Below are 14,738 nucleotides of genomic sequence, written 5' to 3' on the forward strand. Positions count from 1 at the left end.
CTCTTCCCGGCGGCACCCGCTGCCAATCGGTGGCCGTCTTCTTGGCTGTTCTACCAATGGTGCCTCTCGGTGTTGCAGCAAGATGGCGGCGCCCAGTCGCCGAGCCGGGAGAAGGGTTGAGGTGGTCTGGCGGGCGTGAGGCTGCGGGAAGTGGGCCGTCATGCTGCGTGCCTCTCTCCGCGAGGTGAGTGGTGCCAGCCCACCCTGTGAGCCGCCGCGCCGAGGGGTGCGGAGGGCATGGGAGAGCTCGCCGCGCCGAGGAGCGGGGTGATGGTGGCGGTGGGGCAGGCTCGCAAGGTGACCGAGGCGAGCGGGCCCGCCGCGGTGTCCCCCCATGTGTCCCCTTCCCGGAGCGCGGGGCGGTAGGGGACGAGCAGCAGCGGGGCCCGGGGGAGCTCTTCCGGAGGGCTCCTTCTTGGCTGCGTTTTAACGCCCCGAGGTGGGTTCTGTTATCTGGCTGCGTTGAAAGCCAGGGGATTGTGCTTTCAGGTGTCGGCAGCTCTGAAGGAAGGACATGTCTCTCCGACGGAGCTTTGCCAGCGATGCCTTGCCCTCATCAAAAGTACAAAATTCCTTAATGCTTATATTACCGTCGTGGAAGAAACTGCTTTGAAGCAGGCTGAAGAATCAGAGAAAAGATACAGAACGGGTATGTTTATGTTAATATTAGTCTTTACTGTTTCGGAGGAGCTTCTTGTGTTAGCTGAAGTACCTTTTCTTTTCAAAGTAGATATATGTGCTACTTATTTGACTGTTAAGGGGGTGACGCTTGTGGGTGAAGCTTCTGTGAGTGCATGCTTGAGAGTATAGATAGCGTATTCGGTCCAAAATCGGAGGCAAAACCTGGACGAAGACAGGCACTGCAAATTAAATAAATAGGCTCAATGCTTCTTGAGCAGCACTGCTGCTACTGATTGCCTCTTCTTTCCCTCTGCAGTTTGTTTTGAATCGGTAGCCAACAGTTACCATAAAGGGGAAGATGCAGTGGTCTTCTGCAGCCTGTTGGCTGGGGTAGACAAACACCTGGCTCAGCCTGTCAGCTTTTCAGTTAAGAAAGCGTATGAAAATAAAGCAACTTTGCAAATCACAGTTATTAGTCGGTGAAAAGAGCAGCATTCGGTCCTGTTATCTGAAGCATTTAGAGGCTGACCATCCTCATTTTTATTTGCATATCCCGGCAAACAGAAAAGGGAAATTTCACCTAGTGGAGTACTTTTTTTCCTTCCTGGGTGAAATTTACTGTCCTCTGGCAGCTTACGAAAATTGTGTTTTGCATTCTGACATAGGTGTTTTTTTTTCTGGATAGTGGATAATCAATCACGTAGGGAAGATTTTCTCTGCTTCAGGTTTTTTTGGGGGGTTGGTTGTTTTTTGGTTTTTTTAAGGTCATATCTACTCCATGTGTCAGGTGGGCAGCATTTAGGGCTCCCAGCCTAGGGATTGAATAGATTTAGGCAGGACCTATGGCTGAAGTAAGCATTACATGATCACATTTGAAGAGTTAAGTACTCCTTTGGGATAGCTAACCTATAGCAGCTACTTGTCTTGTGGGCTTAATCACATTTGCAAAGATCTGCTCCGTGGGGCCAGGTCTGGTTTCAGCAGAATGCTCAATGCTGGAGTTAGAATGGAGGGACATTCTTGAAAATGTAACAGACAACTGTCAAATGCTAAGTAGTGGATAGCATTCTTGCTTCCAAATAACACCCAGAAGGGTGTGTAAAATGAACTCTATTTGTTAAGAAGGCTATATGTATAGCATGCTTTGCTTTAATCTCTGTTTTCTTTGCAATGATTCCCAATGCAGGACAGCCCCTGGGTGTTTTGGATGGAATTCCTGTTGCAGTAAAGGACAATTTTAGTACAGCTGGCATTGAGACAACATGTGCATCAGAGATGCTAAAAGGTACAGTAGAGCTTTTCAAGTAAAATCAGGTCTCATTTTTATGCTCTTGCTCCTCTCTTTAGAGAGTTTATGGAGTGGAGTCTTCCAAAAATCTAAATATTTTAAAATAATGAGTTCATTTAAGAAAATACTTTTATCTGATTTCTTCTGTCAAGCTCATCTGGTATTACAGATGCATCTTTTTCTTGTTGCCAACACATTATCTCCTATATTCATACAATTCCATGCTCTTAATATAACATTGTTTATGATAGTATGTGTACTAGGACAGAATGGTTCTGTAGTTCACACTCTCCTTCATGTGACTTTTAGGTCTCCAGTAGAGCAGTCAGTACTGCTCTCTAGCAAAATCCAAAGAAGGTCTTTTTTGTTTGTTTGTTTTCTGTTGATAATTGTTGACTTAAGTAGTTTTTTGTATGGCTTAGGAAGATTAGACATTAGCAATTCTTTTCTCTATGTGCCTGATATACACACGTCTGTAAGGCTTTTTTAATTTTTTGAAGCTTCCTGAGCTCATTGTTTCTGTTAACATGCCATGAACATTTTTGAGGCATTAGAATGTTTCTGTAGTAAAAGCAAAAGTAGAAAACATTTCTTACATCTGTTACATTCTGGACAAAGTACAACTGAAAAGTTTTGTGGAAGAGGAGGTTAATCTGATCATGTTTGTCTGTTTTAATAGCAGAAGAAACCAGTGAGGCACTGGCACAGGTTGCCCAGAGAAGCTGTGGCTGCCCCATCCTTGTTAGTGTTCAAGGCCAGGTTGGATGGGGCTTTGAGCAACCTGGTTTAGTGGAAAGTGTCCCTGCCCATGGCAGGGAGCTGGAACTAGGTGATCTTTAAGATCCCTTCCAAGCCAAACCGTTCTGTGATTCTATGAAACAAAATATGACTTTGCCATCTTTAAAAAAGTAGTATTATGTGAGATGTTTTTCCTTAAAAGCACATTCTGAGACTCATTGTGATTGATTGTAATGTTATGGCCGAGTATTAGGAGTGGTGTTGTCTACGTTGTTCTCGTTGAGAGTAAGGGTGTAGAAACCATTGTCAATAATTAAAGAAGGAATTGGTTGCTACCTGAGATTTCCTGTAAGTGTCGTGGTTCTCATCCTGGTTAATGTAAGGTCTAAGTGGTTATGGGTGCACATGTTTGATCACAGGATAGCAAATTAGCATTTCAGTTTGCGGTTAACCATATGTTCCTTGATCTCATGGTAACCAGAGATAATTCAAGATATCTTAGCACTTTTCTCTAAAGAGCTGTTTCTTGTTCTTCTAGTTTTAGACAGTTCCTGCAAATTGGCTGAATGCAGTTATTTGCTACACTTGTGGTAACTTGTTTGTGAAGTCTTAGCTCTATGCTCTAGAAATATATAATCCAGAATTACTGGGTTGTAAACTGTGGAGGGGAAAAGGTAAAAAAAAAGGTACTGCAAACAAACCAGCATTTGGTTTACTTTGTTAAATTTTGGAAATTACTCATGTTAACTTGAAGCAGTGTGAACTGACAGTTCTTCTGCAGAAATAATGACAACTTTGAAGTATTCAGAGTAGCTAATCATAAAAATCAGCTGTATCTCACCAATCACTCTTAATCTTTCTGATTGTTTTCAGGTTATATTCCTCCTTACAGTGCTACAGTAGTTCAGAAATTACTGGATCAGGGAGCTGTGCTTTTAGGCAAAACAAACCTAGATGAATTTGCAATGGGGTGAGTGATACATATTATTTTTTATGTGTTGATTGCACATTAAATAGAACACACACCATCTGTTCTGATTTACCTGTAATCCTCTTCTGTGAGGTTAGAAAGTAATGAATACTTACCCATGAAGAGTATATAGAGTTGCATGGATTTCTTCTTGAGCATATATACTGTTGTATAACTAGTATAAATGCTGAGTTTTATGAACATAGTGTTCAACTATAGCTTTGTTTGAGGGGGAGGAAGTGGTGCAGCCTTTGCAGAAGGCCAAGGACAAGCAGACTTCTCCAGATCCAGTGGTGTGTTAGTATAATTGGTTAGACCACCGGTTAATTGCTGCCTTTTTCTCTCTTCATTACTGGGCTGGTTTGGGGTTTTTTTTGCCTTTAGCTGATTGTTATCATGGGCCTGATCACAGTTGGTGCCTCTGCTGGTCAGCAACTGGAGTAATTTGTGTGAGTACTCCATGGTTTGCTGCAAACAAGCTAATCTAGAGCAGCACTTTAGGTTGCCTAAGCTGATGTTGGTGACTTGTTGTTGGGAGCACAATGGAAAATGCTCTCACAAATTGATTCTCCAGCAAATCAGTGAAGGTAGCCAAGCTATAGCAGGGAACAGCATTGAACTGTTAGCAAGAGGAGTCTCTGTCACTGCAGTTGGTGGGTCTCAAAAGGAATATCTGGGACTTTAGTTACGTATGAATATTTATTGTGGTTTTGACCAGAATCAGGTTTGCTTGGGAATTCACATGGGTAGGGTGGGAATACTTTGGCTGTATTTTTTTTTTATAAAGTAATTTCTGAGTCAAAGTGACACTCTTCAAAGGAAGAGCAGGGAAAAGGCACAGTAAAAAAAAAGCCCTGATTATGCAGTATTACATCTGGTCTAAACTTGTTAAAGCACAGGGTTCTTCTAAAAAGGTTTATCCCGCTGCTAGCCTCTCATCTGTCTGTGTTTGCATGATCTCTTATGCTAGCACCAGCACAGGTCTACCATGAGGTCAAGCAGGGAGCAGATCTAGCTCCAAAGAATGATGAGTGGTTTTCAACTGCTGTGTCAACTACCCACTCTGTCTGATGATTTGGCTGGTAACAGTGGCACCCTGGAGTCAGAGGCGAACATGGGGTGGAGGTTGTGAGGAAGTAGGAAAGTACCAGTGCTTCTGCCTCTGGTGACAGCTCACACTTAGGTGACCACAAGCAGACTGAAACCACTTTGAGAAGCCAGTCACACTGAACCAGGGACCAGTGGCCTTAAGAGAGGCCTACAGAGCAAGTAATAGTGCATTATTTAGAGAAGTGCTTGTTCCCACCCCTCTCTGTTAGCATGGTTTGTCACAAGACTGTTGTCATGTTTTGCCTTTTCCAAATGCAGCATTAGGAAACTAGAAGGCCTTTATTTTGAAGTGGATGTGCAGCTTTAATGTTACATAGCTTAAATCAGTTTTATATTTTTGTGATTGCTTTCTTTTCAGTGGCATTAGCAGAAGTTAAAGGCACAAGTTCAGTTTCTCTGTCAGAAGGGGATAAAGATCTAGAAACTTTATAATTCTGTGTAACATTGTCTTTTTGTGTTGAAATCAATTTTGCTAGGAGGAAAATAAAAAATTGGGGAATGCAGTTAGACATCTATCACTTCTGTCTGCATTTGTCCTGTCTGGCTGTCCTTAGATCTGGGAGTACAGATGGGGTATTTGGACCAGTCAGAAATCCCTGGAGTTATTCAAGACAGTACAAGGAAAAACTTGTCCCAAAATCCCATCCTGAGGATGAAGACTCTAACTGGGTAATAACAGGAGGAAGCTCAGGAGGCAGTGCAGCTGCTGTGTCATCTTTCACTTGCTTTGCGTAAGAGGAATTTTTAAAATTGTTTCATTAAATATATCAATATATGTTGGAATGTTTTAATTTTATAATTTTCTCATAATCTAATTCGAAATGCAAGGGTTATTCTTACTGGCACATGAGAATTATTTCAGCATCGCTAGTTTAGTTGTGGCATATCACAAAGCCAGAATTAGGCCAGGTAGGAAAATCTAGGCTTCTTCATTTTTAGTATTACTCAGCATAATGAGATGACCACTTTGCACTGCATGAAATAAAGTAATAATGGCAGTAAAAGAACAACAGTTTTATTGTTATTTGCACATAACTCTCTTAAAATTGACATGGGATTTGTGACATGTCCTCTTCCTCAGTAAGTGTGTTAACATGAATACACACTTGAAAATGTAATTCAACAAGTGAGGTGATCTCTTAATATGTAACAGTATAATAATATTTCCTCCTCCCTTTTGTTTTGTCTCAGAATTATATAATGATACATGAGATTTGGGATCTAAAAGCTTTCAAATCCCTGACTCAACAAAAGGATACACAGATACTTACTAGACAGATACTTATAAACTTGTCTGTTTTAAAAAGTTAGAAGATGGTTTTAGTGTTTGGAGGCTTGTTGTTTTGGTTGGTTGGAGGTTTTTTTTTGGTTGCTTTTGGGGTTATTTTTTTAAAAGGAGCTTACACTGGTCAGAGTTTTTAGGTTTTGTTTTTTAATTAAACAGTTATTATCTGAGTGGAATAGCAACGTGATATTTAGCAAATCAGTTGTCTATATTATCTTTTCCATACAACTGTTAAAAGAAATCTGATCCTTAAAACTTTATACCTTTCATTTTATGCAATTTTTAGAGCTACATTGTGGAGCACATTTTATAAAATATTTTTTGCTAGCATTGATCACAGCTTTTTTTAAAAAAATGACTATGTTTTTATGTACAAAACCCATTTTATTTTATGATTTTTAAGTGCTACCTCTCCATCTCATTGCCTTCTGCTAGGATGTAGTCTACTCAACATTTTAATGCTATTGAAACTGAACTTAGTGCAGCCATCTCTAAGGACTGCTGGTCCTTGTCCTGAGCCAGAACTGACTGATCCTGACAGAGTCTGGCTGGCACCTTCTCTTAAATTGCTGGGCATGCTGAACCCCTATTTTGCACTGCTCAGCACTTTGGGAAGATTTTTTTTTTGCCCAACTATTTTATTGTCTATAACCTATTGTTTATCCTCTCTATTAGTTTCTTTCAAGTATCAGGAATACTGCCAGTCTTTATATTTTCAATTTGAGATTTGGACGTACAGAGATGCTACAAAATAGAGGAAGTTTTGTGTTACAAAAGCTTTGAAAAAAATACTCTTCAGCAAAGTCGATTGAATTGGTTCAACCATCTTAGAAACAGATGCCTATGGGAAAAGTCACATAACCACTTCAAGAAAAATTGTGCCTCATTCTGAAATTTCATTTATTTTTGACAAAGATTTGGATGAAGGCTGACTATTTTAAATGGCGCTTGAGTTAAAATTATTAAAAACAAAATAAGAGCAGGTTTCATTTCAGTATAAATTTCCAATTCCGTTACAATTTTTTAATCAAAATTTCAATTCAGAAAGAGCTAAGTTTCACCTGTGAAAGAAAAGAAAAAAGCTTAAAAACAAAGAAGCAAACAAAAACCCAAACAAACAAAAAAAACCCTCCAAAAACCCAACCAACAAGCAAAAATGTATACAGTGTTTAAAAATTGCAGCTAAGCTAATGTAAGATGGGCATTCTATAATGCTATGCTTTGTAGATTCGGAAACAGGAAAAACATCCTAGACTTCGCAAGTTATTACCTCTTGTTAAAAGCAAGAAGCATATTGTGTTGCTTTTTATTTGTATACTGGAAGATGCTGCTTCATGGCATATTAGCTACTGAGTAAGATACTAACGTCTGAAAATAACAAGGCTTATCTTTCAGAGCCTCAGTATTGAAACAGACCAGTGGAGAGGGCAGAAGTAGATATTTAGGGGCATATTCAGATAGCCTAAATTCTACCTATCTACCTCTGCTATGTGAAGAGAACTGGGCTCACCTGGACTCTCCTGGCTAACTCAAAGACCCTGGGAAAAATAAGAGAACAAATTAAAAAAATAGCAGGCATAAGGAGCAGACTGAAATTTAGGCTGATTATGACTTCTAATTTGGAATAATTCATGAATTTGTAAATCTGTGCATCTTAAACCCATACGTTTTTATTATTTGGAAATGTTCTTTATTATTTTACTAATAATAATCCTTTTGAAACTATAGAGCCTTAGGGTCAGACACAGGAGGATCTACTCGAAACCCAGCTGCTCACTGTGGTGTAGTAGGTTTAAAGCCAACATATGGACTGATCTCTCGCCATGGTCTCATTCCTCTAGTGAACTCCATGGATGTGCCAGGAATCCTAACCAGATGTGTGGATGATGCAGCAGTTGTGTTAGGTATTACTACTTCATATGTCTTTGCGTACAGCGTATCTTTGTTTGCAGCATTGTCTCAAAACGAATTCAGGCTATGTACATTTTCTTGTTCTTCATACATGATGTCATATTTCAGGTTCACTTGCTGGACATGATCCTAAAGACTCTACCACAGTTCAAGACAGCTTTAAGCCATTCGAGCTACCCAATTTGACTGATGTCAGCAAGCTCTCGATAGGAATTCCAAAGGTACCATTTAAATCCTGTCAAAAACTGGACAGGAATGGTAAATAGGACAACCAACAAAAAAATATTTGTCTTGCCCACCACTTCCCAGACTCTCAAGGTTTAAAACGGTGAAGACAGCATGAACAGCTCCTGAAAAGAGCAGTATGTGCTCTTTTGCCTGTGCAGGTGATTCAGAGTAAGCATATATGATTGCTTCATCTAAAATATGTTGTCATTGTGGGAAGCACTGTTGAGAATTTCCAAAAGAAATGGGGAACTTCAGTTCTTGGTTCTCTGTTGCTTTCATCAGTTGCCTGTATAACCTCAAAAAAGTTGCTCTTAATATTAGTTTGTGCAGTGCTTTGAAATGCTTCCCTAAATGACACTGTGTTAATACAAAACAGAATTTTCAAGGCAATGGAAGTGGCACAGGGACCTGTGCTTCTCAGAGCTCTATTAAGTATTGAAAGACAACTGTAATCTTGCCTCTGATTTATGCAGTTAAGTCGTGTTTGTTAACTCTAAGGACACTTGCACTTTAGGTACAATATTTCAGACTTCAGCCTGTTTTTAATATAGCCAAGGCTCTGCTTACAAAGTAACAGTGTGCATAACATTTATTGGTTTGATTCTCAGTATTTGAACCTGTACTGGAACAGGTATACTGAAAGATTTAATTTAGTAAACAGGTGTCCACTGACCAGTTATTTGGGATCTGTGAAATGCAAAAATAGTATGCCTGTAAAATTTATTAGTTGCATACTGTTTGATTTTCATAAATATGAAATAATGGCATTGGTTAATTATTCATACCCTTTGTACAGTTGTTTTCTACTGCTACAGGTTATTCTGAACAGATACATACATGTGTTAAACATGGGTCATGGTTACTCAGAAATCAGAAAGTATTATGACCTTGACATTGTGAGTTAGAACTAAAGCAAATATCTTCAAGAATAGAGAAATTCTTTATCTTATCGTAACATAGCTTATCTAAGTCTCCTCCCAACCCCTTGATTATAGCTCTTGGGTGGGTTGTTTCATTTGTTTCACTGTGGCATGCCAATTGCCGCTGATATGCTGTGGCTGTAATTTCTTTTAGTCTTTCCTACTCAGCAGCCCTAGTATTAGGACTTAAACCTGAAGAGTTTCTACCTATGAACTGCAGGGCAGTGCAGTGCAGTCTCCATAAGTATAGGCAAATAAGTGGGTAACTGGGCGATTTCTCCTTCAGAAGAAAATTCCATGGTCTGCGATACGTGGGTTGATCCTACTGAGATGAACATAATATTCCTAAGAGGACTGAATCCTGCTAATTTAATACTGCTTGACTGTATAGTATCTAGTAGATGGAAGAAACTTTGATAAGTACTTAATGTCATATAGTGGTGAGGTAATAGTTTTGATGTATTTTTAGCAAGGACTATTTGCAGTTTGGTTGCCATTAGAAGTAAACTGATATGTAAAAATCATTTCACTTCTTGTTTTTTCTCTAAGGAATATCACGCACCAGGGCTTTCTAGTGAAATTCTGGCTCTCTGGTCAAAGGCTGCTGATCTCTTTAAGAATGCAGGTGCTAATGTAATTGAAGTGAGTCTACCACACACTCGTTACTCAATTGTCTGCTATCATGTGCTGTGCACAGCAGAAGTGGCATCAAATATGGCCAGGTTTGATGGACTAGAATATGGTAAGGCTTTTGAAAAAACTTCTCAGACAGTAGAAACATTGCTGGATGCCATTTAAAAGTATTTGTTTTAATAGTTACGCTTTTCTTGGTTGAATGTTTGGTGTTATTTCTCTGAGATGGAATAGAGTAGAAACTCTGTCTAACTAAATGCATTGTTTAATATATTTCACTTCCAGACACGAGTGTCTGGGCTTAAAATATTAATATATTTTAATATATTAATTAATATATTAATATGTTTAATATTTGTATAATAAATCGGGAATATGCTTTGTTTTTTTCCAGAATAGTAGCATGTCAGTCTGCAACAAACAGTGGCCTATTGTATTACTATGTTTAACATTACCTTATGTTGTTAAATCTTAAGGATTACAAAATGTATTAATTTACAAATTGCTTTTTTCAGGGCACCGTTCTGACATGAACAAGTCCACAGAAAGTATGTATGCTGCAACACGACGAGAAGGCTTTAATGATGTTGTAAGAGGAAGAATTCTGTCAGGAAACTATTTCTTGTTGAAACAGTAAGTGGAACATCTTGAAACTCAAATTTGCCAAGTTAATAATTTTTTAAGCAAATGGTTATTTGTCATTTGTGACATGAAAAACAATCATCCTTACACTAGTAACCCCTTGTATCAGTATTATTCTTGCTTTAGCTATATAATACCTACTGAAAAGCTAATAATGAACAGAAGTGTTTCCCTTAGTATTACCAATGAGCCTTCTGAATTAAATAAGTAAAGCAAGCTGGTGATTTTTATTTTTTTCCCTTAATAGAGTATTATTAGCACCCATTAGCTGAATTAAGCAAAAACCTATCCTATTGTATGACATTGAAATCATACCAAAGCATTACTGTCATAATGTTAAAAGTTGTGTTAGCTATTAATGTCATTAAAACTGCATAGAAAAACTGCTGGTGCATTCTAGTGAGGTCTTCTAAAGAAGGCCAGAACATACGGCAGTTAAATGCCTCAGTATACAGGGAAAGGAAGGCATTTGGCAAAGGTACTGAACTGATGTCTTTACAGAAGATAGGTTTTTATATGGCTTATGTAGAGAAGCTGGTGCATGGATCAGTTTGACCTTTTTTTCCTTGGTTTTCAAATTTTAATATTATTAGCAATTCAGTAGGTATTATATAGCTAAATCCTCGTCCAGCAGTCCTAATTTCTGTTAGTAAAAGCGCTAATTTTCTTTGTCTTAGTTTGGAAGCTACTAACAGAGATATTAGTCATGTAATGAGTCTCAAAGCAAGTGCATTACAGAAAGAGCTCTGTCAGCAAGAGTTTCATCAGATGTGACTTCTAGTTGCTCTTAGAGATAGGAACATTGTCAGTCAGTACGTAACAACCAGCTTTTATGGAATGCCGGTCCTCTTGCCAAGTGTGCTCCTTCTGGCTAAAACATTCCAGTTCAGATTTCCTAAGGCTACTTTAAAATTCATGTAGTTCATTCTTCTGTGAAGAAATACACAATTGGCTTGCATCAGGATTGAACTGGAGAGTCCTGTTCCTGTCCACAATAAATTACTTGTGAAGAACAGGATGGGGTTCAAAAGCATTCTTAGAATAAACAGTAGAGAAGAAGTATCTGTGACTGATGTGAATGTTGCATTTTACAGATAACAATTACCTTACTTTTGAAATCTGTAAAATTACTAGGTGAATTACTGTTCAGAAAGTTCTGTTTAATACTTTTATCAGTGATCTGGACAAGGGGATCAAGTGCACCCTCAGTAAGTTTGTAGATGACACAGGCAGTTTTAGTGGTTTTATCTATGAACACTCTGGCATATAGTGGTTGTTAATATGCCCTTCCCTTTTTTTTTTTTTTTTTAACAGCTGTGGGTTTAGATGGCAATTACTTTTGAAACTGAACTTCTCTGAATTTAAGAATTCCACATTTGTCAGTTCTGCATATGAAGTTAAAAGGAACAATGGGACATAAAGCTGACTAATATGTTTCTGCTTCAGAATTGCTTAAAGACGGTTTAGAAATCAATAGACCACATACTTACATGAGGGGGAAAAAAAAGTTAGGAAATGATAAAGTCCTTAAAGTGTTTTACAGAGAAATACACTACACACACATACATAGTTTTAAGTCCTCTGTAGATGATGTGACATTTTCACATACTTTAAGTATCTTGTTGGATTGAACCCTAAATGGTTAATGCCTATTTTCCAGTCCTGCTTAGTTCTGTATGATTTCTGGGCTTTGCTACTCTGCCCTGCAATGAAATTCAGTACACACTTTAATTGCAGAATGGGCATAAAATGTGTTTTTAATTTTTAGTTAATTCTTGTAAACTAGGGTTTTGTTTCCCTTCATGTTTCTTCAGGAGTATGCCTTCACCTCCTCTTTCTTCAACAGCTTCATTGCTATGAGACCAGAAATACCATGTTTGATGACTAAACTTCTGTTATATCAAAAAGCCAAGTGCCACTGTTAGTCTTTTAACGAAAAGGAATACTTGGCTTGTCTTTTCTACTGAAACTAAGAAATTAAGTTCTGTGTTTTTGGAATTAGTGTCATGCCATCATGTCCATATTTCTTTCTAGGAACTATGAGAATTACTTTGTCAAGGCACAGAAAGTCAGACGTCTCATTGCCAATGACTTTATGAAGGTTTTCAGGAGTGGTGTTGATATTTTACTCACTCCTACTACTTTGAGTGATGCAGTACCATATACAGAATTCATCAAAGAAGACAACAGAACCCGTAGTGCGCAAGATGACATCCTAACACAGGCTGTAAACATGGCTGGTGAGTAGGGACAGGAATTCAACTAGGTTTTCCCCTGCCTAGTCATTTTTAATGTCCATTTTCTTCAGCTATTTAACCTTTCATTTAGAATAAAGATGTTTTACCCCTGTGTTCTAAGTCTTACTATGATAATTAGTTATAAGGATAGCGTATTTATTAAATGCTTTAAAATGTAAGATTTTGAAGTGGAGCACCTTGAACCTGAGTGTGGGCTTGCAGATAAGATGAATCTATTCAAGTTCCAGAGACCAAAATCTTTTTCAAATGAGACTTGGCTTTCTTTTCAGAGGATGCTGACTCCTTATATCACTCTTATCACCTAGCAGTATCCTTGGTTCATTGACTCAGACTGTTTTAATTAGTTCTTTTCCTCTACATCTTTTTTTTGTCATTGTTGTTCTCTTAGAATCGTTAACAAAAATTACTCCAGTTGGATTTGTTTAATAGTAAGTCTGCCTGTGTATCTTTTTTTTTCTTCTAGGACTGCCAGCTATAAGTGTTCCTACAGCTCTCTCAGAGAGAGGCTTGCCAGTTGGGCTTCAGTTCATTGGACGCTCGTTCCAGGAGAAGCAGCTTCTCACTGTAGCCAAATGGTTTGAAAAACAAGTAAAATTCCCAATGATTGAGCTAGAAGAAGTGAAAAGGCATGACCACGGTGTCTTTCAACATCAGAAATCTGCTTCTTTTTCATAACATGGGACTTGCTGGTCAGCTAAAATAAGAAAGCTGTGGGGATGGTATAGAAATGTATTCCTGCAGTTAAGGTTTTTTATCTTCTATAGAAATAATAATTCATTTTAAGAAGACCATATACAGTAATGCAGGATGGAATCACAACAGCTTGTTATTGTGTAATTAAGGCAAAGTGAATCATTAAGTAAACATGTCTGTGTTATGAAGAACCATTTCTAATTGATATTGAAAACGCTGAGTTGAAATTATGTATCTTTTGCCTGTGGAGCTGCTTTTTTCCATCCCAGAGGGTGTGTAAGGTATCAGGCAATTAAAGCATTTGTCTGAATTTTTGTGTGAAACTTGCATGGTTGCCAAAGGGCTTGGTTTCCTTTGGACCATAGACTTTTTTGTAATGGCAACCGCCAGACAAGCTGTAATGGAACAAAGGTTCCATGTGTTCACCCACAGGTAAATACAAAAGGAAACAAGGAAACAGCATATAGTTATTCTATAGAAATACAGGGAATAACATACAGTTAACACTTAAAAAAGTAATTAAAAAATCCCTACTTCTAGCAAACTCATGCAGGAGATGAAAAAACCTCCAGATTTATAAACCATGTGGATTACTTTGGTTACATCAATTGTAAGAATTATGAATTCTAGATTTCTTACTAGTTCTTGTGTAGTTATTTTCTTCTTCCTTCATCAATGTTCTTTATAATCAGTGCTTAAAATGAAAGCTTACTAAGAAAGAAATTATCTCTCCATAAGAGTAACATCACCTATCCCTTCATGGACAGTCATTCATCACAATAGTAGTTGAACAAATTTCCAAACTATAATGTCGGTAGACTGGAAGGCTTAAGAACTAATAACCTATTGTGAATGTTGTGGTTTCCATTTTTTGAAAGTCAAAAAAGTATGAAGGATTAAGTTTGCAGATTTGGTTTTGCATCAAATTTCATAGTCTACAGCGTGCACAGATGTAAGAAGTGTAGGGTGGGGAAAGCTATTAAAATTTTGTCTGCTATGGTTACATACAGAATCTTCCTGAATTAGCTCTTGTCCTAGACTGTACTGTCACCTATCTAATATATGTATATATAATTTCTAACAATTGCAAGGGAATGGGTGAAGTTTCCATGCTTCAAGGAGAAACCATTCCAATACCTTTACCCCACAATTAAAATGGTACACAATTAAAAATCCCATTCCCAGCTGTTTAGCATTTGGGTGGACTGTATGCCCTATCTCCTGCCATCTCCTCCCCTATCTCCTGCCTTTCTCCTCCCCTGCTAAGCCAGAGGTGAGAGCTTGGGAACCAGAGTGCTGCACGTTCTGTATGTAAGCAAGAGTTCCTCAAGTTGTCCAAGTGGATATGTAAAAGACTTGTGCTGTCTACATATTAAAAAAAAAACATTTTGAAAGAGTAACTTAATATCCCAGTAGCTTAACACCCTTATTTACCTATAGA

The 14,738-nt window shown here is 38.2% G+C and overlaps 1 protein-coding gene across 1 annotated transcript; it reads left to right on the forward strand.

The window, feature by feature from the left end:
- Window positions 1-36: 36 nt before the first annotated feature.
- On the forward strand, window positions 37-13,607 carry QRSL1 (glutaminyl-tRNA amidotransferase subunit QRSL1). The gene is made up of 11 exons (XM_005154666.4): window positions 37-184; window positions 490-649; window positions 1,808-1,906; window positions 3,521-3,617; window positions 5,282-5,458; window positions 7,741-7,916; window positions 8,032-8,144; window positions 9,621-9,813; window positions 10,220-10,337; window positions 12,381-12,586; window positions 13,068-13,607. Exons 1-11 carry the CDS (start codon window positions 161-163, stop codon window positions 13,277-13,279), a joined length of 1,575 nt encoding a protein of 524 aa, XP_005154723.2. The 5' UTR covers window positions 37-160; the 3' UTR covers window positions 13,280-13,607.
- Window positions 13,608-14,738: the final 1,131 nt, after the last annotated feature.

The sequence above is a fragment of the Melopsittacus undulatus genome, chromosome 3 (genome assembly GCF_012275295.1).
Source record: "Melopsittacus undulatus isolate bMelUnd1 chromosome 3, bMelUnd1.mat.Z, whole genome shotgun sequence".
Lineage (NCBI taxonomy): Eukaryota > Metazoa > Chordata > Aves > Psittaciformes > Psittaculidae > Melopsittacus > Melopsittacus undulatus.

What these genes read in the sequence shown, in the direction of transcription:
- QRSL1 (XM_005154666.4), top strand. Translation starts at nt 161, where the DNA reads ATGCTGCGTGCCTCTCTCCGCGAG. An exon ending in CTAGATGAATTTGCAATGGG is followed by an intron (nt 3,618 to 5,281) that starts GTGAGTGATACA and finishes GGCTGTCCTTAG; the next exon opens with ATCTGGGAGTACAGATGGGG. An exon ending in AACTATTTCTTGTTGAAACA is followed by an intron (nt 10,338 to 12,380) that starts GTAAGTGGAACA and finishes ATTTCTTTCTAG; the next exon opens with GAACTATGAGAATTACTTTG.